General features: G+C 38.0%; 1 protein-coding gene across 3 annotated transcripts in view; it reads left to right on the top strand.

Annotated features, from left to right (window-relative positions):
- IKZF3 (IKAROS family zinc finger 3) overlaps positions 1-24,098 on the top strand; it is an 88,201-nt gene that overhangs the window by 37,096 nt on the left and 27,007 nt on the right. For 2 of the 3 annotated variants that reach the window (XM_073883873.1, XM_025859142.2), the window contains exons 4-5: positions 21,467-21,724; positions 22,660-22,827. In XM_073883873.1, the coding sequence (XP_073739974.1) occupies positions 21,467-21,724; positions 22,660-22,827 (426 nt within the window). Of the gene's footprint in view, positions 1-20,958; positions 21,096-21,466; positions 21,725-22,659; positions 22,828-24,098 lie in introns of those variants that run through there. The other variant, XM_025859143.2, reaches the window with a different exon arrangement.

The raw sequence follows: 24,098 nt of genomic DNA, 5'->3' as shown, positions 1-24,098 counted from the left end.
TCCGCATCAGGCTCCCTGCTCCTTGGGAGCCTGCTTCTCCCTCTGCTTCTCTCTCTCTCTCTCTCCTCTGTCTCTCATGAATAAATAAATAAAATCTTTAAAAATAAATAAATAAAGATAATTAGAATTAGGGTGCCTGGGTGGCTCAGTTGTTAAACGTCTGCCTTCGGCTCAGGTCATGATCCCAGGGTCCTGGGATCGAGTCCCACATCGAGCTCCCTGCTCGGCAGGAAGTCTGCTTCTCCCTCTGACCCTCTCCCCTGCTTGTGTTCCTGCTCTCGCTGTCTCTCTCTCTGTCAAATAAATAAATAAAATCTTTAAAAAAAAAGATAATTAGAATTAGGGGTGCCTGGGTGGCTCAGTTGGTTAAGCGTCTGCCTTTGGCTCAGGTCATGATTTCCAGATCTTGGGATCGGGCCCCTCATTAGGCTTCCTACTTAGCAAGGAGTCTGCTTTTCTCTTTCTCTGTCCCTCTCCCTCTCCCTCCTTCCCTCTGCCCCTCCCCACTGCTCATTCTCTCTCTCAAATAAATAAAAATCTTTAAAAAAAAAGATAATAAGAATTATACTTTTAAATGAAATTTAGCTATAATGTAAAAATGATTATAAACAACTTTAAAAGCATGCTTTAGAGGATCCTATTCTATTTAAATTTAATGGGAGCATTTTTTTTTAAAGTTCTCTAAAAAGTTTTAGAAACTAAGATCTGTCCTGGAATATTTTAAATTCAGAATAATTGTCATCATGTCTGATTTATATGTTAAAAGAAAGTGAAATGTCATATGTATCTTTCTAAGGTTCCAGCTCTTAGAAAATTGTTTATAGAAGATTAGAAATGCTCACTTTATTTTTCTCTTATGGAAAGAAAAACTAAATTTTTTAGGGGGAAAAAGTGTTTACCCAACTAGAATTATTGTGTGAGAAACAAAAAATACTTGGAAAAAAAAACTTTTAAAAGATATTAAGATTTAACATAAATTCACTTGTTTCCTACCCTCCAGATATTTTGTTCATTTTTTTAGAGTTTTTGTTGTTTTTGTTGTTGTTTTGTGGGGCTCTGACTCACAACCCAGAGATAATTTTTTTTTTAACTATATATTCGTATGAGCCTAGTGCAGGAGTTGGCAATTTTTTTCTGTAAAGGGCCGGAGAGTAAATATCTTGGGCTTTGTGACCAAATGATCTCTGTTACAACATCTCAACTCTGCTGTTGTAGGGTAAAGCAGCATAGAAGATATATAAATGAATGTGCATGGTCATATACCAGTAACTTTATGTACAAAAACTGGCAGTGAGTCAGATTTGGCCTCTAGATCATAGTTTGCTGACTCCTGGCCTAATGTATACATTTATTGTGTGATGAGTTAAGAATGTTTTTGCTCCTTGAAAGAACAGTGATCATGTAAATATTTCCAAAGGACATCAATGGGGAATCTAACACTATTATTTTTTAAATAGAAAAATATATATCATTAACAGCTTTGTTTATCTCACACATAGGTAGTATAGCTCTGTACATAATTGGTCACAAATAAAATGATATGTGGATTAAATGTTGTGTTACCACTTAGTTGATTTTAGTTGGTTCCTCCTTTCTTCTTGAAAATTTAAATCTAATACACTAATGAACTGGAGATATTTACATCAATAAGTTTATTTCCTCCATGAGGCCTCCTTGTACTATCCCACCTCCTTCAAGCGTAGTCTTAGGGCTGAGTTTTTGGAGTGTGTTTAATTAGTACTTGTTTAAGCACCTAATTATACTGTGTTTGGAATTGTTTGTGCATGACAGACTTTCACCCCATTACATTATAAGCTTTTTGAAAAAAAGAGCCCTAGTAGCCTACATTTATATCTTTGTAAAAATACCTATCTATAAAGTGATATAATCCAAGTGGATTGAAAAACACAAGAAACGAAGAATTTCAGAGTTCTTTTTCAAGCCTGGTCATTGACTCCTATGAACTATTATTATTTCTCTTCTCAGTGATGACCAACCGTAACCCTTGTCAGACTAATCTTGAGCGGTAGGAAATAACCAGGGATCTCCAAGTCTTTTATTTTTGTTTAGCATTTGATGAGTGCAGGGGTACCATAGGCACTTCACTGAATACAAAGGACATTGGGACCTTCCTGTTGGACCTAAAATGTCATTGAGATACCATAAGGTCAAAAGCAGAAGTTAAAGAAATATTTATAACATACTATAAGAAAGAATATCCCTATTGCTTGTTTGGGCCCCATGTTCCCCAAGGAACACAATAAAATAAAAGCCTCTAGACACCAGGGCTAGAGGTCAGAAGTCTCAAGTCAGGGTGTCAGCACGACCATCCTCCCTGTAAGGGTTCTAGGAGGATCCTCCCTTGCTTCTGTCTAGCTTTTACTGGCTCCCAGCCACCCTTGGTGTTCTTGGCTTGTGGCAGTGTGACTCCAACCTCTGCCTCCTTCACACAGCCTGTACCCCATGTATATGTCTCTGTATGTCTTCTCCTTTTCTTATACAGACAGCAGTCGTTGGACTAAGGGCCCACCCTAATCCAGTGTGATCTCATCTTAACTAATAATATCTACAAAAGTCATTCCGAAGTTGCTGGCAAACATGAATTTTGGGGAGACACTTCAACAGACTATACTCTTTCCCTCTCTAATCTTTACAACTATCAAACATACCTGAAATAAAATAGGTGAAATGGATTGCTTTTTAATTATTTGTACAGTGGGGATTGATTATTCAGTATTTAATTACTTCTGTAAGAGTTAGGATTGTGCCTGATTCCATGAGAAAAGTTGAATTTTGATTATTTTTTGATAGACCTTAATTTTTTTCTATTGTAATACCTTAGATCAAAGATAAAAATTTTAATTAGAAAGTCGGCTAAAAAAAATTCTTCCCACCTCAGGAGATACAGCTCCTGTCTTCAGTAGCTTTCCATGTCAGAGTCTCAGTCTATTTAGAGGTATACAATATTTTTGTGCTCATGAGAAATACAAACTACTTTGATGCTTCTGAAAGGGGGGGAAAAAACCCAAGCCACATTTGAGGTTTATGGATGCTAATTACTGCTACATTTAGATGTGTGAAGGAGGGGTCTATGGCTGGAGTGAGCTGGGAGAGACCAAGTCAGCCTCGCCTAGGCGCTCACTGAGGTTCCAGTGGTACTGCTCAGCACACGCAAATACATGCTTCAAAAGGAAGTGCCGTTTTTTATCAAAATATTACATCTCTCAAGCCCAGATCAAGACCTGTCGCTCATGGGATGCAGGGGTTATCTTACAAAATCAGCAGTGCTTTGCTGCAGAAGTTCACTCACAGGGGATTTCTGTAAATGCTCACAATGGGCAGAGGCTTTACCGTTTCTACGGTGTCAAACGGGTACGTTCTGTTGGTGACAGAATACCTCTCCTTGAATCTTTTTAACAAAAAACTTTTCTGGATTTTTTTTTTTTTTACAAAGCTGTGTAGCACAGTGAACTACAAGGAACTTAATAGGAAAATATTTGGCATCTGCAAAAGAGGAATGGACAGCTGACAGAAAAATGGATCTGCTCACTGTCCTTAGTGGGTCCTTGAAGACTCTTTCCCCTTTTTTTTTAACTGTGGAGCAGTAGTGTTTGCACCTCCTTGGAGTAGAAACAAGAATGAGTGTGAAATAAAACATAAATTCCAGTCCAGTTGGTTAGCTGTGTGCATGAAACACCCATGTGTGCCTGCTAATTCTCAAAGCATCTGATTTTGCCTAGCAAGTTCAGCTGCTCAAACTAAGTTTGGCACCAGGCATGGCGACCTGGGCCATTGTGTACCCTGGTGCAGTTTGGTAACCACATGAAAGCACCCTGCTGAGGAATAAGTGAGGAATCCCAGTGGTGTGCCAGAGTCAGCTCATAATCGCTTATTAAACTTTCAGGAATTTTGTCAGCCAGCTGATTTCATGCTGGTAGCTTGAATTGGGCCATGGTATTTATACTACTAACATCAGCAAATGTTACAAATAAGCCCTTCCCCCACTCTGAGTTGGTTTCTAAGCACTTACCAGCACACCACTGGACTGAGGACTGAATGAAATCCTGTTCTGGCTTACTAGGTCATCATTTTTCATAATTTGTCAGAGGGGCCCTTTTTCTTTTTCGTTCTTTTTCTTTTGTAATTTGCATGAAGGAAAATAGTGTTGGAGATGAGAAGAGTACATGAGACCTTTCCACAACATGGTAGGTAGGATCCACAAATTTTATCTTTTTAAAATATGAGCATCACATTATTGTAAAGTTAATGAAATAAAAGGAGTTTTTTGGTAGATACTGTTACTAAAAAGCACAAAGCAACAACAGGAAGTTTAGATAAAATTGACCACACATTAAACTTAAAATATCCTAAGTAATCACGAGTCAGTTTCTTCCTTCTGAATCCCATAACATAAGAATTTTAACTTGCTCCTGTAAGTGAAGGGAGGAGTGGACAGCTGGAGGCCATCGCCAATCCTGTTATATCCAATTTTATACATATTGCCTTGTGGCAGGGTCTTACTGTACTTTAATGTCTCCCAAAGAGTTGACAACATGGCAAGGGGAGAGTCATTTTCAGTGTTATTCTTTTATGCCAGAATTTGGGGTATATAGTCAATACTCAGTATTTATCCATTTTTCTTTCTGCCTTTCCATCCAGCCATCCATTTATCCATTCATCCCCTGCATTGTTCCAAGTGCTCACTAAATAACAGTCAGTTAAGTAAAGTAAGGAAGAGCATGTGAATACATTTTGGCAATGGTTCTCTTTTAGCCATCAAACTGGGATATAGGAAGACTTTGCAAGAATTACATGGGTGTGGATAATTTTAAGAGAATCAGTTTCCAGGGTTTCAACTTCAGTATGTTCTCTTTCCTAAATCTGATATGCCCTATAAGACTGCTATAGTTAAGGTTCTTCTTCCGTCTCCCCTTTCACAGCGATCCTTCTCCGCTTTATAAAAGAAAGACACATCACTCGCCCATCCCAAATCTTACTCTTTGCCATAAGGTGTAAATACTTCCAAGATGCCATATAAAGAGTCAATTAGATAATTTCTTTAATCAAACTTTTGTAAATGAATCTCCTCCATCCATCTCATTAAAAGATACATTCCCTGGGGCACCTGGGTGGCTCAGTCATTAAGGGTCTACCTTCAGCTCAGGTCATTATCCCAGGGTCCTAGGATGGAGCCCCGCATCAGGCTCCCTGCTCAGCAGGAAGTCTGCTTCTCCCTCTCCCACTCTCCCTGCTTGTGTTCCTTCTCTCTCTTTGTCTCTCTCTGTCAGATAAATAAAATCTTAAAAAAAAAGATACATTCCCCCAAAATTTTACTTTTTATATTTAATAATTATTGATCAAGATTTGTAACATACCTATATGGTTTTAATCAATTGTATGCTAATAATTATAATAATTCAGTCCAGAAGAAATTTTTTTACCCCTAGCATTTCATGGTAACAGAAATATTTTTATTTATACATATATATATTGTTGTTGCTGTAGAGATGTATGATAGGATGAGCAATAAAGATTCAAGCAAAAAAGAACAGTACATAAGGGGGCCCCTGGGTGTTTCAGTCAGTTAAGCATCCAACTCTTGATTTCAGCTCAGGTCATGGTCTCAGGGTTGTGAGATGTAGTCCCATGTAGGGCTCAGTGTTCTGCAGGGAGTCTGCTTGAGATTCTCTCCCTCTCCCTCCCCCCAGTTGCATTCAAACATGTGCGTGAGTGTGTGTGTGTGTGTGTGTGCGCGTGCGTGTGTGCATGTGCTCTCTCTCATAAATAAATAATTCTTTAAAGAACAGTACCTAAGGATGAAGTTCTATGGGGAAAGTGAAATGGAAATAGAAGTTCAAGGAAAAAATTTCTGATTTTTTTTAAAAGCTTATTTATTTATTTTTAAATTTATAATGGAGTAAATCAAATCACTAATACTTATATTCCATTGGATACATTGGGAAGGGTGCACTGACAGCTTAAATCATTATTATTTACAATAAACAAAATGTATTTGTTTAGAAAATATTTAAATTATGATGAAGAATTGTAGATGTCAACTTAATTTCCACTTAATGTCTGCTGTGTATAGGGGAGAGACATAACTTTTCAAAATTCTTTTTAGGGTACTTGAGCAAATAATTTGAAAGCCAACTCCTACCATATAAAGTGTAGAAAGCATACCACAGAGGAGCCTTCAGTTTAAGCCTCAGGCTATTTAAACGCCTAATACAAAGATTCTCAACCTGAAATCACAAGGTTTGGGAAACCTCTCAAAACTATGTGAAACTTTTTGTTTATGGGCATGTGTGCATTTTATCCGAGCCAAGGGTACAGTCTCATAGAAGTCCATAACTTAAAAGATTAAAAATCTCTGACAGGGATGCCTGGGTGGCTCAGTCAGTTAAGTGTCCGCCTTCAGCTCAGGTCATGACCCCAGGGTCGTGGAATCAAGTCCCACATCGGGCTCCTTGCTCAGCAGAGAGCTTGCTTCTCCCTGTGCATGCCACTCCCCCTGCTTGTGCTTGCTTTCTCTCTCTCTGACAAATAAATAAATAAAATCTTTAAAATAATAAATAAATAAATGAATGAATGAAAAGCTCTGACCAAAGTATATAAGATCTTATGGCTTCTTGACTTTGCTGTTTTTATAATAGTTCCATATGTAATGGTCTATAGAATGGCTTCCAACATAAACAATTTTGGGTCAGCTCTGTATGTATGTAAAATAACATATACTAATTATAAAAAATCAGAAAATAGGCATAATCCTCCTTTCTTCACTGACCTGAAACCTATCGTAAGGCAGTCTTTTAATTTTATTTCTGCCTGATTCAAAGGCCTTTCTTTTTCTTAATTTTGATAAAGAAATTTACAGATTCTCTGTCCATAGAAAAATGCCAGATGGAAATTTTGAAAACAGCTTTTAAAGAATAGATAGACATCATTTACCCCCGACAATTCTATTATTTGGCATCTAATTTAGCACCTAAAAGTCAGCAGTCTAGTAATAGGTTGATGTAATATTCAGGCTTAGAATTAGGAAGATTACATTTGGAGGTGACTGACAGCACACTAGTTTGAAACCTTTGGATTTTAAAGTGTCACACAACAGATGAGTGAAGATGTCAGAGCCAAGCTAAAGGAGGACCCTGGTAATCCAGCCCTTGGTGTATAACCTTCAAACACCAATAAACAAGATTATCTGGATTTAACATGTGACCTTTTTCATTCTGACTGGTTAGGTCCAGATGTTTTCTCATTCAGCTGTCTGGTTGAAATCTGCTTTTTAACTGACTGCAATTGGATCTAGATTTGAGGTTGTAGAAATGACAGTCTTGAAAACTCTATTCTGCAGGGGGTGATGCTGTCTAAACAGTAACATATGGAGACCGATGGTTTAATAATTAAAAATAATTTGTGACCTTACCCTTAATAGATTCGTTAATTATGTCAACTGAATAAGTAAAAATGGGATCGTGGTAGATATTTCACTATATTAGTCAGTCTGGTGGCATTAAAAACATTGACAAGATTTGTTAGAACCAGGCTTTCTTGCACCTGCGTCTACAGAAGCAGAAATCCCAGTCATGCCTTGGTTACCCTTAAGGAAGTTCATAGCAGCCCTAGAGAAAACAGGAAAGGCTCTTTGTTAGCTTCTCTTAAGTCAGTCTAAGCTCATGGCCATACTTCCCATTCATCAAAATTTGGACACAGTTTACTATACCTTTAGCACCTCTCTTCATTGCTTGGAGCCCAGGACTATTTCTGGCATTTTGTTATGAACTATTCCTTATAATCATCTTGATTTTCTGGGTCTAGTCCTTCAGGTTGTACTAGTTCTGTCTCTGAGACTATATAAAAAAGATATTTATTTTCTTCTTTTCTCATGGGAGAACTAAACTTATCACTGAGTAAACCCTCAGAGAGCTTCCCCATGTGATTTCATACTACTGCTGACTTGTAGGTCAGGAATAGTGTTCATTAATTAATTAATAATCATAGCCTAGTAAGGCACACTAAATTATAACAGAATAGAAAGTGGTACATGAGAACATAAAAAGACATAAAACACAAAATATGACAAAGAAATAATATAATTAGAAAATTTGAATCCTTATGGTAAAATTAGCACAACTTAGGAAAATAGTAAAATCAGTACTTAGGTATCCTCTGAAGTTGATAATAAAATAATATCAGCCTTAATTTGATAATGAAATAATTAAGTATGAGAAATGTCCTGTGAGGCCAACTGTTACAGCTGATTTAGTATTCTTCCCTACTGCCAAGTAACAGATGAACCTTGTGTTTTTTAACACAACACTTATTAATTTCTGTGAAAAGGACATGACATTAGTTACACAGGAACAAAAAGAGTTAAAGCTAGTCTCATGAGGATTTGTCATATTGGATTAATCGTAGGTCAAAAGCTACACTTGTCACAATGCTTTTTTTTTTAAGATTTTATTTATTTATTTGACAGAGAGACACAGCGAGAGAGAGGGAACACAAGCAGGGGGAGTGGGAGAGGGAGAAGCAGGCTTCCCACAGAGCAGGGAGCCTGATGTGGGGCTTGATCCCACAACCCTGGGATCATGACCTGAGCCAAAGGCAGACGCTTAACAACTAAGCCACCCAGGAGCCCCAACAATGCTTCTTGTAATAGTTGGTAAATGAGTAGCCAAACTCCACACTCATAAGACAGAGTCAGTATCAGTGTAGCTAAATATCAGTTGTTGGGTTTGTTTTTTTAATCCTTATAGAGTTTTTTTTTTTCCCTAACAGCTTTAATTCACATACCTTAAGTCAATGATTTTTTTGTAAATTTACAGAATTGTGCAACTAGCACCATGTTTTGGAACATTTCTATCATCCTAAGAAAATCCCTGGTACCTGTTTGCAGTGAATCCCCATTCTTACTCCCAGCCCCAGGCAACCACTAATCTGACTCTGTCTCTATATATTTACCATTTCTGGACATCTTGTCCAGAAGGAATAATATAATATGTAGTCTTTTGCTTCTGACTTCTTTCACTTAGCATAACATATTTCTTTTTTTAGGTTTGTCCATATTGTTGCATGTTTCAGTACTTTGTTTCTTTTTATTTCTGAAAGTATTCTATTGTATTGATAAAATACATTTTGTTTATTAATTCACCAGTTGGTAGACCTTCTAGCTGTTTCCTTTTTTTTTTTTTTTTGGCTTTTATGATCCTGCTATGAACATTTGTGTATAAGTCTTTGGACATAAGTTTTCATTTCTTTTGAGTAGATACATAGGAGTCAAACTGCTGGGTTGTATGGTAAATTTATGTTTAATTTTATAAGAAACATCTATATTAGTTACTGATTGCTATGTAACAAACCTTAGCAGCTTAAAACAACACAAATTTATTATCTTAGGAATACAGGCACAACTTGTTTGGGTCCTCTGCTTCTTATGAAGCCACAATCAAGGTATTGACTCAGACTGTGGTCTCATCTGAAGGTTTGACTGGGGAAGGATCAAATTCCAAACTCACTTGTATCATTGTCAGGATTCAGTTCCTTGATGATTGTTGGACTAGGCCTCATTTCCTCACTGTAGGTTGGCCAAGACAGCCTTCAGTTCTTTGCCATGTGGGCTCCCTAGCTTACTTCGTCAGAAAAACACATGAGAAGCGCCAGGGAAAGAGTGAGAACAAGATGGAAGTCATAATCTAACAACAGGAGTGATTTCCCATCCCTTTTGCCATGTTCTTTTTTTTTTTAAGATTTATTTATTTATTTGACACAGAGAGAAAGTAAGCACAAGCCAGGGGCAGCAGCAGGCAGAGGCTGAGAGAGAAGCAGATTCCCCACTGAGCAGGGAGCCCAATACAGGGCTTGATCCCAGCATTCTGGGATCATAACCTGAGCCAAAGGCAGACGCATAACTGACAGAGCTACCCAGGTGCCCCGCCATGTTCTTTTTATGAGAAGCAAATCACCCCGGTCCAACCCACATTCAAGGGGCAGAGATTATACAAGGATATGAATACTAGGAGTCAGGAATTGTTGGGAACTGTTTCAGAAGGCTATCCATTACACAGCTAAATTATTTTTCCAAATGGCTAAAGTGTTTCACCCCCACCAGCAGCAGATTACAGTTCCATTTTCTCCACATCCTTACCAATTCTCATTGTTGTCTGCCTTTTTGATGATAGCCATTCCAGTGGGTGTGAAGTGGCATTTCATTGTGGTTTTAATTTGCATTTCTCTAATTACTAATGATGTTGAACATCATTTCATTTGCCAATTGCTCATTTGTATAATTTCTATGGTGAAATGTGAATTCAAATATTTTTCATGTTTTTAATTGGATTATTTGACTTACTATTGAATTATAAGATGTTTTCGTTTATGAATCATGCTTTTAGTATCATATCTAAGAAATCTTTGCCTAATTCAAGGTCACAAAGATAATATGTGTCAGCTACTACGCTAGGTCTTTCTATACGTTATTTTGCCTAATGTAATTACAGTAACAACCCTGTTAGGTGTAGATAACATCATCATTGCACAAGTGAGAAAGTTCACAGAAATCAAGTGACTTGCTGAGATCATACAGGTAGAGTACAACTTGAACCTAGATGTCATCTTATTCCAAAGTCTGTGCTCTTTCATCAGAACTTAAAAAAAAAAAAAAAATTCAAATCATTTTCAGTGGGCAAAATAAGAGTGTACCATATTGTCTTTTCCTTATAATTATCAGTACCCATTCTGGTGCTATTTGAATACTGTTAGTAGAAACCTCTCTATTCATGATGATTGGAAGTTGCATTTTGAAACAGAAAAAGACTAATACTACAGTTTACTGGCTAGATTCCATCCTGGTTATATTCAGCCAGACAATATTCCCTCCACTGTTTCTAGTGGAGCAAGGATGCATCGTTCCTGGAAGCCTTGAATTGCATTACTGGGCAGCTGTTAAGCAGTTGTTATACTTCACCCCCAGGGACAAGCATGTTCCAGTGACAAGATAGCTTATTCCCTTATGTGCTTTTAGTGTTATACAGTCACCTAGGACAAGTCAGTGCTGAGTTCTTCCATGTTTCTTAGCCAGAGAAAAGAGAATGGAGGAAGCAGAGAGGAAGAAAAGTCCAAATATTATGTAGCAGATAGTAAATTTTCTATTATTTTGTCGATTTAATGTTAAAAAGAGCAAGAATCTTCTAATTATTGATCCTTATGATAATTTTCCTCTCTTTCAAGAATCCTTTATGCCCTTTGGCTCTGGTTGGTATACCTTAAGTTAGAAATACAATTTGTTGTTGCTGTGGCCTAATATGCTAGCCTTAGGCAAAATTATAATCTGCAATTTTTTAAAAACATCTCCAACCTTAATTTTGTATTTGAAGCAAAGAACAGGATAATCATTCACCCCCTTCCTTCCTTCTTGCCCTCTTTCCTTCCTTCGTTCTGTTCATTTGGTAAGCAGTTGCTAAGCTGTGTGCCTAGCCCAGTGCTACATGTTAAGGGTGCGAGTGAAATAATATAAAAGCAGCCACTAGGTAGAGGGGAAAACAGGGGCTATTACAGAAAGAGCAGATTTGGAAGGGAAGTCAAAGGGAGAGAAATAATGAGCTAGGTTGCAACTTGTTGAGTGTGAAACAAGTATAAGAAATCTAAGAAGTGGGGTGCCTGGGTGGCTCAGATGGTTAAGTGTCTGCCTTCGGCTCAGGTCATGATCCCAAGGTCCTGGGATCGAGTCCCGCATCGGGCTCCCTGCTCCTTGGGAGCCTGCTTCTCCCTCTGCCTCTCTCTCTCTCTCTCTCTCTCTCTCTCATGAATAAATAAATAAAATCTTAAAAAAAAAAAAGAGAAAGAAATCTAAGAAGTGATTGGAAGTATCTGTTGGGCTGAGCAGGGAGGACTAGACTGGAAATACAGATGTGGGAGTCATCAGCCACAGAAGGTTGGATCAGGAGAATATGTAAAGTGAGAAAACAAAAGGTTGAAGAAACAGACCCAAGGAGACCATTGACACCTAGGAGACAGAGAAAGAGGAGTAGACAGGAAAAAAAAATAAGTAAGGTAGGAATAGAGTCAGGCAGGAACAGAACTCAGGGAATAGGTTCAAGAAGCAGGGACTGGTCATCCTATTCCAAAGGATGGCATCCTGTTCCAAAGTGGGGGGACAGGGGAGATAAAAGGCTGACCACCGTGGGCAAAGAAGTAAACTAGAGGACTGGTTATCACTATGGGGCTTGGGTCTTTTTCTAATGTATCATGAGGAGAAATCCTGCATACTACATATCAACTTCACAATGTTGTAGACAAGTTAGGGAGTGGTACAGCAAAGTGGCTTATTCCTTCTTCCCTGCCTGGCCTTTTTCTTCTTAAATTGGTTCAGGCTGCCCAAAGAGTTCATTTATTCATTCATTAATTCATTCGCTGTGTTTAGTAAGTCAGCCCTCTGAAAGGTTCTTGGGACACAAATATTATCAAAACCTGGCCCCTGCCTTGAAGATACTCCTAATCTATATGGGAAATAAACATGTTAACTGCCATATAGCACAACACATACTATGCATACTAGGAACTTATGTTGTGGATATGGAAGCATTTTCATTCCTTCCCTTACCTGTGATCCCAGGTTTGGTGTTGTGCCAATCAGAATGTTTTTAGCCAATTTAACTGTGTTTGGATGATAATTTTTTAATTTTTCTAAGTAGCATATTTTAATGTGCTTTAAATTTTTTGATTGAACTCTTTCAAAAAATAGAGTGAATATTCTATACAAAGGAACTATAAAAGAAAAGTAAGATTTTTCTTCTGTATTTATAAATGAAATGTCTACCACGCAAATACTTTAATCTACCTCTAGTAAGTTTGGGTAGCATCTAAAACCTCATCCTCTTTAGATGTATTTTCATTCATTATTTTTTTTTAAAGATTTTATTTATTTATTTGACAGAGAGAGACACAGTGAGAGAGGGACCACAAGCAGGGGGAGTGGGAGAGGGAGAAGCAGGCTTCCCGCCGAGCCGGGAGCCCAATACGGGGCTCAATCCCAGGACCCTGGGATCATGACCTGAGTCGAAGGCAGATGCTCAACGACTGAGCTGCCCAGGCTCCCCTCATTCATTATTTTTTAATGGATAGCTGTTATTTCTTAGAAATACAAATATAAAATAATATAATATATAGGTTACATGATCAATAGGAAAAGCTTATAGTTATAATGGACAGAAATGAAAAAGTCACTATAGGGGCGCCTGGGTGGCTCAGTTGTTGAGCGTCTGCCTTCAGCTCAGGTCATGATCCCAGGGTCCTGGGATCGAGCCCCGCATCGGGCTCCCTGCTCTGCGGGAAACTTGCTTCTCCCTCTGCCATTCCCCTTGCTTGTGTTCCCTCTCTTGCTGTGTCTCTCTCTGTCAAATAAATAAATAAAAAATCTTAAAAAAAAAAGTCACTATATTTGTATACTGCTTTTTAGTTTAGAAGGAACTTCCACACATGTTCTTCAATCCTCACAACTATAGATAAAGAATTCACCTGACCCCATGATATCTGAAGAGTAAAGTTAGCCCAACTGAGCAGCTGGAACCTCATGTACTGCTGATGTGTAGTATATTCCTGTCGTTGAAAGTAATAAATCTCTTGTTCTAATGGGGAAGCAAAGCATTACACTGAAATTATTAAACAAAATTATTTTTATTATTATGGTAATGAATGAGCTGTTTGATAGATAATAAGACAAAGATTAACGTCATTAGTAAAATGGAGGGTGGTTCCTTCGCAAATGAAACTTTCTTCATGTTTTCATGCTAATGTTCTTGAATTTGAAGTGACATGATTCAGTAAATACCAGTCTAGATTTTTTTAAGGGCAAATTTGAATGTCTGACGAGACTATGTTTTAATGAAAACTTTAACCAAACCAAATATTATCCAAACTGCTTATCTCTTATTTCACTGCTAATGAGATACTAATATTTCAACTCTTAGTGGTCTGATTCACCCTTTCCAGTTTTTTCCCTAATTTTTAAATAGGTGTTTTAAAAATTAATAAATGCCTGTCATTTTAGATTTTAAAAGAAGAGAAACATGACAACACAATGGATCCTATAGATCAATGCCCAGAAGTTTTGCTTTTGTTGAAGCTTTATAATTTTACTGGTTAGCAAATACTAGAACTTTGTATTCTTTAGTTGGCAAAATATCATTGGTTTTCCTCCCTCCCCACTTTACAAATAAAAATGTAAATTAGAAAATGAAAATGACCCATGATTTCAGTGTTCTTGTTCCTAATACAAAGAGGCCATTGTGGGAAAGGAGTAGAGATATTAATTTTATAAGGAAGATTGTTTTTAGTTGATTTTTTTCTGCAGTATTGGATGATAGCAACAAATTCTGTAGACTAAATACCTACCATACATATATCTCCCATTTTGCTCTTTAGTGCTTCAAGCTTCTAAATCCTATTAACAGCTGTCAAAACCTGGTAAACTATTTAGATGCTTTCACAATTTGTTTAATTGGATACTTAGAAAATGGCATGCTAGAAAACCCACCCACCCTCCCCCCCTCTTTCTTTTAGCCTGGCTGAACATCTGTAGCATTAGGGCCTCATTATCTCTGAATTGGCATAGCAAATCAGTGGCATCATTAAAATGCCACATTAAGATGATTAAGCTTCTTTGTTATCCAGTTGACTTTTGCATGTGCTAAGGATTTCATGGTTATGACCCCTAATCCTTGTAAAACACTTAAACAACATCACCCTTTTGTGTCTTCCCTAACAGCCTCTATCTTGTTTTGCCCCTTCTCACAGTATCTCTGGCAAACTTAAGGCTATTACTCCAAACTTTGTCCTTCTTTGAGTTGGATTCTGAGAGCTCATAATTCAAAGTGGAAATTCAGAACCCCCTTTTTGCCCTGGGAAATTCCTACTAACATGCTATCCAAGACACCCAAGTTGCCTGTTCCATTTGCCATCTTTGATAGGTTCTTCTCTCCAACTGAGCATTTTATGTGCCTGTAAAAACAAACTGAGGCACAGTTGGCTGAGACTGCTATTGCCCCTGAAGGATTTAGATGTTGGATCCTTTCCAAGACCCATTGTTTTTGCAATGTCTCAGGTGAAACCAAAAATGTCTACTCTGGAGTGCAAGCCTTTCATGTGATAACCATCACCCCAGGAAATGAAACCATGTGCATCAGCCCCAGTGAGCCAAGCCTTTGTTCTCTTTAGCCTACAAAATTCTCTCTGGGGGGTGTGTGTGTGTTAGTGTATGTCATCTTCCTAAGAGGCCTCCAGAACATAGACAAAGATGGGAGCAATTGTACCCCAGAGTAGCTCCTTTAGGAAGAAGTTCAGTTTAATCTAATTTTCTATGGGTTAGATTCAATTTAGACATCTTTTTTCCCCCTCTGGGAATGTTTAGCAATTACCTTTATCAGCAATTTGTGGTTTGGTATGTTCTTTTCTCCACAAGTTCACTTATAAAAAATCTACTCAGGAAGCCCTTGCCATTTTTTAGTATGACATATATCATACATAAAAAAGGCAAATATAATTACATGTATAGTTAAAAGAATAACAAAACAAACATCCATGGACCCACCACCTGGCTTAAGAAATAAAATATTGCTAGTGCCTGTGAAGATTCTTGATAGTATTTTAAGTGGCAATTTAAGTTGTATGTCTAATAAACGTGACACATATTATAGGAAACTGGAATTTACAAAACTAAAATGGGAGATTATTCACATTACAAAAGTTTTATTCACTTCATAAAAACTTTAAGGTATTATGGGGCACTTCTTCACTATATTCAAGTATTTCTTGCCAGATTTTTTTTTAAGATTTTATTTATTTGCGAGAGAGAGAATGAGAGACAGAGAGCATGAGAGGGAGGAGGGTCAGAGGGAGAAGCAGACTCCCCGCCAAACAGGGAGCCCGATGTGGGACTCGATCCCAGGACTCCAGGATCATGACCTGAGCTGAAGGCAGCCGCCCAACCAACTGAGCCACCCAGGCGCCCCTTCTTGCCAGATCTTTAAGATCGTTGGCCTTTTTTTTTTTAAGATTTTATTTATTTATTTGTGAGAGAGAGACCTAGCAAGAGAGGGAACACAGCAGGGGGAGTGGGAGAGGGAGAAGCAGGCTTCCTGTGGAACAGGGAGCCCGATGCGGAACTCAATGCGGAGCTCGATCCCAGAATGCTGGGATCATGACCTGAGCCGGAGGCAGACGCTTAATGACTGAGACACCCAGGCGCCCAAGATTTCTGGCCTTTATTAACAGTTCAAATGTTGCCAGTCACTGACAACTGAAAATCAAAGAAAAATGAAGAGAAACATCTCTGAATGTATAATGTAAATCAGTGGAACAATATTATCTGTTTTACATGTAACATTTTATGAACACATCAACTACATTAAGGTGAATCTGTAGAGGTTAATGATATCATGCTAAATATAAAGTTGAGTGAGGTAGGTATATGAGAAAGCACAGAAATGAGAATTTTTTTCTACGTTAGGATATCGAGGAAGACTGCATGGAAGAAATGGCATTTAAATAGCATCTGGAAGTTTGAATAGAATGTTGATGTTGGGGAAGGGCATTTTGGGTGTTAGAAAGACTGGAGAAGAGGCTTGGAAAACTGCCATTAGATTGCTGCTGTAACTTCTCAACCTTTAATGTGCATAGGAATCCTTGAGGGTCTTGTTAAAATGCATATTCTGATCGAGTAGGTCTGGGGTGAGACTTGAGAGTCTGTGTTTCTAACAAGCTTCCAGGGGATGCTGGAACTGCTAATCCAAGGGCCCCATTTTGAGTAGTAAGGTTCTAGTCTAGAGAAAAGGTTGATTGAGGAAGAATGAGATGATTGGGTGGGCTCAGGGCCGGTTCTGGGCCGGTCCTAGAAGGCCTTGCTAAGGAGCTTGGAAATTTGTTCTATAAGCAAAATGAAATCATTGAAAGTTTCTGAAAAAGAGTTTTAGTGCTACAGAATGATTAATCTGGAAATAAAATGTAGTATAAAATAGAGGTCGAATACACTGTGGGCCAGTTAGGAAGCTAATGCAGTGGTATATTCACGTACTAAGTATCTACTGTGTATGTACTTTATACAGAGCACTGTGTCAAAATGTAGAGTGGGTTCTTTTTTCTCCCCCCATCCCACCCCCCTGGAGTGGCAGTTCTTAAACTTCATTGTGTATAAGATTTACCTACAAAGCATAATTTTAATGCATATTTCCAGTCTCCACACCCAAATTAGTAGGTCTATGATAAGACCCCCAACATTTCTATCTTAAAACCACAAGGCCTCTCGTCTCTACATATACAGGTCAAGTAGTGTCACGGGGGATACTGAGTTAAAAAAAAAACAAACCTGTGTAGCTTCTGACCTCAGATAGCTTACATGACCCTATGGGAGATGAGGTGAATTTATAAGTAACTCAGAGAAAGAAGGAACAGATTATTTTGCACCTGGAGGGATGGCTGGGGGTTGGGGGGAGGAAATGACATACTGGCTTTGGCTTTAAAGAATCTGTAGGTTTTGGACCCAACTGGGGCAACATTGGGGAGAGACCTTGTAGGCAGTGGAAATAATAAAAGCAAGAATACTTAGAAGTTGTTTAGTTTGGTTAAAGTTGTATGAGTATTCAAAGTCAACATTACAAAGACAGGTTGGGGCCAGATACTGAAAGGCCTTTTAAATTCCTTCTTCCTGAGTTTGGACTTTATTTTGTTGACAATGGAGAGTATTGAAGAATTTTGACAGGATCATGATATGACCAGAGCTATAGTTGAGGAAGAACAGTGTGGTGGTAGTGTATAGGATGAACTGGTAAGGAGAGAGAAAGGAGGCAGGGAGAACAATGTGGAGGGTAATCAGGGCCTGAGAGTCAGGGTACTGGGAATGCAAAGTAGTGAGGAAGAGAAACAGATTGGAGAGAGGATACAAAAATAGAACCAATGGGTTATTAAATATGGGGCAAAAACAAGAGGAAGGAAAGATGCTTGTAAGGAGTCTAGCCTGAGTAACTGGGAAGATACCTAGGAGCCCTTTGGGAATAGAGGACTGAGGAAGGGAAGAGAGATTACACCTGGAGATAGATATATATATAGATATATATATATATATATATAATACATACACACACTTGGGAATTAATCATATAAAATGCTAGTTGAGGCTGAAGAGTAGATGAAATTGCCACAGGGGATGGGATGTCAAGGGAAGGAAAAAGAGCATTATAGGTAGTATTTAGGAGGTCGATGGAGGAAAAAGAGCTAGAAAGAAGCAATGAGAGAGGTAAGGAAAGACGTTACAGTTTCACTGAACAAATAGTATAGAAGAAGAAGGAATGGTGGTCAGTAGTGTCAAGGGCTACAGAGAAGTTGGGGAGAATAGCACACAAAAGGCCACTGGATTTAGGAATCAGGAGATGATTGATGATCTTTAGGGGAGAAGATTCAGTGAATTATGGAAGTGGAAGCCCAATTAGAGGGAATTTTACATCAGTTTTGAGGATATAGAGGCAGAAACCATAGCTTACTTTTGTAGTAAATCTGTCTAGAAAGGAGTGTTGAGACAGGATGAGTTTAGGTATGATGGGATGAGAGGCTAAACCAAATTGCAATAGGAAATAGAAAAGAGAAATTGGCATCCAGAGATCCTGAGGACATAGAATCTGTAGGTGTTGAAGACTGATTTGATGTGGAGATTGAATAAGAAAAGGATTCCATTTTTAAGACTTGGAACTGGAAGAAGGAAGATGCCATTTGGAAATATAATGAAGTCATAAATTGGAAACAAGCTTGGGTTGAAAGATGACAAGTTTGATTTTAGACATACTTTTAATATTTTTAAGGGATACTAAGTAGTAGAATGCTCCCCTTTCTTCTCCGATAAATCTTCCTCCCAAGAGAAGGAGACAAGTGTCTTTGCTGGTCTTTTTGGTGGACTGTATTTGGAGGCTGGGTGCTAAACTCTCAGAAATCCCATTCATATCTCAGGTACTAATGTATTCTAATATTCAGTTCTATGTATCTTGACATGGTAAAGCATGATGAATTGTTGATCCCCAGTAACCATTCAGAGAGGCCATTCAGTTCTTTCATCTAAAAGTAGTAAGATTCCAAAGACAAACCAACAACTGTCCAAAGAACTCTTGGTCCATTAAGTCTAAGGGACTTTTCCTAATATCCTATCCATGTGCCTCTTATGCTTTCCCTTAGGGCTCTGTGTCTCAAATACCATTTTTCTTGTTCTACAGCTAAATCCTAGGGGAAAAAAGCCAAGCTTTTCATCTTGAGCCAGGTTGATGTAGTATTTGAGTTCAAGGTCAAGCTCATTAAAGCCCAAATCCTGAGGGAAGGAGCAACTCTCTTTTGTCCTGTGTTTTCAGAAAGACCTAACATATCCATCTTCCTAGTTTTTAATTGTCACTGTCCATGGAATGGCCCAAGTCTGTTCATATAATATTTGATAACCAAAATGAAAAGGATCTTTTTTTCTGCTGGACCCTATCTGCTGTTTTTGGTTCTCAGTAGCTGAAGTTTTCCGTTGAGGTTCTTTTAAACGCCTACATGCAAACTGAAGAGCACTCAAGCTTTGGTGGGATATCACCCACAGCTGGAGTGATGGAGGAAGGGAGGAGGGTACAAGCCTCAGGTGCATCCTTCTCTTAAAAAAATTTTTTTTTAAAAACAAAACCTCTTAAGCAAACAAATTCTATCTGAAAGCAGGTGAGACCTATCCAGGGAAAGAAGGGAATGAACCTCTTTCCATGTAGGAAATGAATATGGATTCATATGTGACCCAGATGCATTAAATGGGCAAATTTGAAACATGTTGGACTGATCCTACAGCCCTACATCTCTTCTAGTCAAAGAGTAAAAGGCTATGAACCATGAACCGTGATGAGAAGCAGAGGAACAGTGTTGCAGCAATGGCTCCTCGGTTGGTGGTTAGGCCCTGTCTTGCTCTATTAAGCAAACACAGTTAATATAGATAAAAGGTAACCTTGATAGAAGTGAAAATTGAAACTTGAGTTGAAGGTAGCAAGCCAGGCACAGCTGCAGTTGTACTTCCTCCTATGTGGCAACAGGAGCTGCACTTACTGGTGTTTTTTTGGAAGGGATGCAGTTTTTTAAAATATCTTTTCTTCAGAGTGTTCTGGGTTTTAATGTCTACACCATTGATGGGAGAGCAGAATATATTAGTAAGAAGCCACCTAGACTTTCTACATCTAGTGTGTGAGGTCAGATCCAAGTTCAGCATTCTAATCACACATTTGCTATTAACAGGCTATGTAGCCTTGGACAGATCACTGAAAAGATCTCTGGTGGCAGATTTTCTTACCTGAAAAACCAAAAGGTTGGATTAGAGGATCTCTTCCAGCCCTAAAATTCCATTGATTTATGATTCCTCACGAGGAAGCATAACTTCCAATTTCTAAGAACAACTGTTGGCATAGTAAGCATTTATGCAGCTTTAATTTTATATATGAAAAATCCCTTGCAAATATTTATTATGATTTTATCAGGCAAATATTTAAGTGTTATTAGTGTCACTACATAAATTTACCTTCTTCACTTCTTATGTTCTTCAGCTTAAGTGTTGCAACTCTTTTCAAAATAGTACCTGGTCAGCCAACTCACTTGGGCCAGTCCTTCCTCTCCTGTCCAGTCCTACAGTTCTAGGATCTTGAGTTTCACCCTCCCTAACATGGGTATAGGTGTGCTTCCCCTTGCTTAGGCTGAGCTCCATTTACCTGTGTCAATGAAAGTGACTCCTTAGAAGATTATGTTAAAGAATTACTTCTCCTTTTATCTTTCTCAACAGTATTTCACTAATACAGCCAGCTTCCTCTATATACAATGTTGTCTCGTTATCAGTTCCAAGAGAAACAGAGAGATAAGAGTCATTTTAGCAGTGCATATACATGGAAGGGGAAGAGGCAAAGCATGGCTTAAAATCAGAAAAACCATATTAACTATTCAACTCTCACTCTTAGTGGCTTAAATTGAATGCATTTGAAGGATTAAAACAATATTTTCTTCTTGAAACCGAAGAGCTCCACCACCTTGCCTTTTAACTGCAGCCACCAGAGAAGGTACTAAATCTGAGAACCTTTCTTCTCCCCCAGTACTGGAGAAGAGTTGCTCAAAATGTTTTTTTTTCATGGTCTCTTTGAGCCATCACGGCTAAATCCGTTCTCTCTCATTTTCTGGCTGGTCTAAAACTCTGTTATCTGTGTTTGTGTGTGTGTGTGTGTGTGTGTGTGTGTGTGTGTGTTTTCTCTACTGACGGTGGTTCTGAATTCAAATAATGAGTGCTCATCCTAATAGTGTTTTCTTGTTTTGTAGATGTACAATATTATGTTAGCTTCCTTTGGTATTTGTTAGTTGTGGATCTCTCTCTTTGAGCTGCTTTGATAACTCCAAATACAATCATTGTTCATTTCTTGCATTTTCTACCCTGCAGATGATTCGATGAAAGTGAAAGATGAATACAGTGAAAGGGATGAGAATATTTTAAAGCCAGAGCCCATGGGGAATGCAGAAGAGCCTGAAATTCCATACAGCTATTCAAGAGAATATAATGAATATGAAAACATTAAGTTGGAAAGACATGTCTCGTATGATAGTAACAGGCCAACCAGTGGCAAGATGAACTGCGATGTGTGTGGATTATCCTGCATTAGCTTCAATGTCTTAATGGTTCATAAGCGGAGCCATACTGGTAAATAGTTTCCTTTATCCATTCTTCTGAAAACTGTCCTAATGCAGCCATGTGAGAAATGAAATGGTGAAATTTGGGACGACTTTTGATTACTTTCATTGATTTTTGCTGTAATTCTGATGTATCTCTCCCTCTCTGCATTTTCATTTACCCAGTGATTTTTATTCCTGCTTTACTATGCTTTTGGCAAACATTGCAAATGCCATGAATAAAAATACTGTAGTAAGCACAGTGTTCTAGGTCAGCCAAATATTTTTCTTCAGTTAATAAGTAGAAGTTGAATTGTGCGATATGCTTCTTTAGCATCATCCATCCATTTTTGCATAACTTTTTAAAAAGCAGACCTCCTTATTATATTGGGTTCAAATTTGTTAGATGAAAGCACATAGTTTTTATAACCAGTTTAAAAATTTTATCTTCGGACAATAAACAGCCAATCTATAGAAATGCATACAAACACAACAGTCCCAATGAGCTCAATAGATTCCATCTGACATCTAATATGAAAACTTTAAAAAAGAAGCATTTCTGGCCCTTCATACCTTATTAGAATTTGAGTCTGTGATTCTGTTTTCTCAGATTGAGATTATATTCAAAAAGAATGCTAAGTAATGTTACAAACTTACATCTGGAAAGCACTCCCAGAGCTATTCTTGTTTTTTTTGGGGGGGGGATGTTATTTCTTTTTTTTTTTTTTGCTCTGATCCAAGACCATAACTAAAATGGCCTTGCTAGATGAATGCTTTTTCTCTTCTACTGAGAAGATTTCCAGAAGTAAGTCTTACACTTGCCTTGAAATATAGCTCCCAGCTGATCCCAATATGATATGAACAGATACTATCTAAAAGATGAGCTTTTGCCATAGGCGTCTAATCTGTGCATATGCTTTGCCACTTGCTGGGTGATCAGAAGTCTCCTTTTTGTCCTTTTTAAAGGTGAACGCCCATTCCAGTGTAATCAGTGTGGGGCATCTTTTACTCAGAAAGGTAACCTCCTCCGCCACATTAAACTGCACACAGGGGAAAAACCTTTTAAGTGTCACCTCTGCAACTATGCATGCCAGAGAAGAGACGCACTCACGGGTCACCTTAGGACACATTCTGGTAAGTGAGAGCAATGAGCCTTCCATATCTAGTAAATGTGTGTTCCATGGTGCCCATTGAGGAAACTAGAAAGAGTTAAGTACGGAGGTTTTAATCCGTCATTCCTGTTCTGAAGGGTTACAACAGCAGAGACCTCTAGGGCTAATTACACTTCCATTAAGGCATTAATTGCTCTCCGTCTGGCTCAATGGGGATGATCATCTCCTTACCATCCTTGCTCCCCTAGAGAACAAGACAGTCAGACAGGAAAAGCCTGCTCTATAAAAATGCCTTTTGAATTTTTGTGAAAAAATTATAGTCATCAGTATTTTCTTATGGTAAGCTTTATTAAGAGATTATTTTCCTAAAAAACACACGGACACATTTTTCATTCAGAAGTCTGGACAAGCAAATGATGTACAGTCTGTAAGTTATGTAAAAATGTAAACGGAGCATAAATCATTGTCAGAGGGTTCCCTTTGGCCATTCTGGGCTAAAAATTTTTAAATTGAGATGTAATTGACAATAGAACATTGTATTGGTTTTAGGTGCACATGGGCTAAATTTCTTAAACCTGACTTTCTTCTTGATCAGCCTGTTTATTTTTAATCTCTAGAAGATGAACAGCAAAAGAATTCATAAAAGAAGAACTATGTTCGTCTTGATGTTTTTACTCTTTATTTTAACTAAGCAAGATAATAAAACTTTTTTCAACATTTAGAATTTCCCTCCTAGAAAAATAAAACTGAGTTTATTTTCAAATTTGGGACCTCATGTTCTTGATGTTATCTGACAAACTTTTTAATTGAAGAAAAAAAAAGGTTTGTTTTTATGTCAGTCCACGTACTGCTTTGACTAAAACCCAGCCCCAAACCCACAACTGGTCACAATTCAGAGACTAAGGATTAAACAAGTCAGTCCCAGCAAAACCCACCATGAGAGATCGTAAGTGGTACAAGAAGGGTTTCTTTTACAGTTCATTGTTCAAAGTAATGAATTAAGGATGAGTTTGGTCCAAAAAATTAGAATAGTTCTCTTCTGTTGCTTTTTTCAAGTAAGATCCAAACATAGTGGTCACTTTTTAGATAGATTCTAGAGGACCCAAATTTATGCAGAAAACTTAACATTTTTAGCCCTAGCAAACCAGCATTTATTTTAATTTGGGATTCCAGAGGATCTTGTAGTACTTTAAGTCCCAAAACTCTGTTTTAAACAGAGCAACAGGATTAGAAAATAAAAATCTCAGTTCCTAAAACTGTGACATACTCATAGGGTACATTTTATCAACAATC

The sequence above is a fragment of the Callorhinus ursinus genome, unplaced genomic scaffold (assembly GCF_003265705.2).
Source record: "Callorhinus ursinus isolate GAN/ISIS: 27379988/994484 unplaced genomic scaffold, GSC_fseal_2.0 scaffold52, whole genome shotgun sequence".
NCBI classification, from domain to species: Eukaryota; Metazoa; Chordata; class Mammalia; order Carnivora; family Otariidae; genus Callorhinus; species Callorhinus ursinus.
Note: the sequence above shows the minus strand (reverse complement) of the source record. Positions and strands in the feature narration are given on the sequence as shown.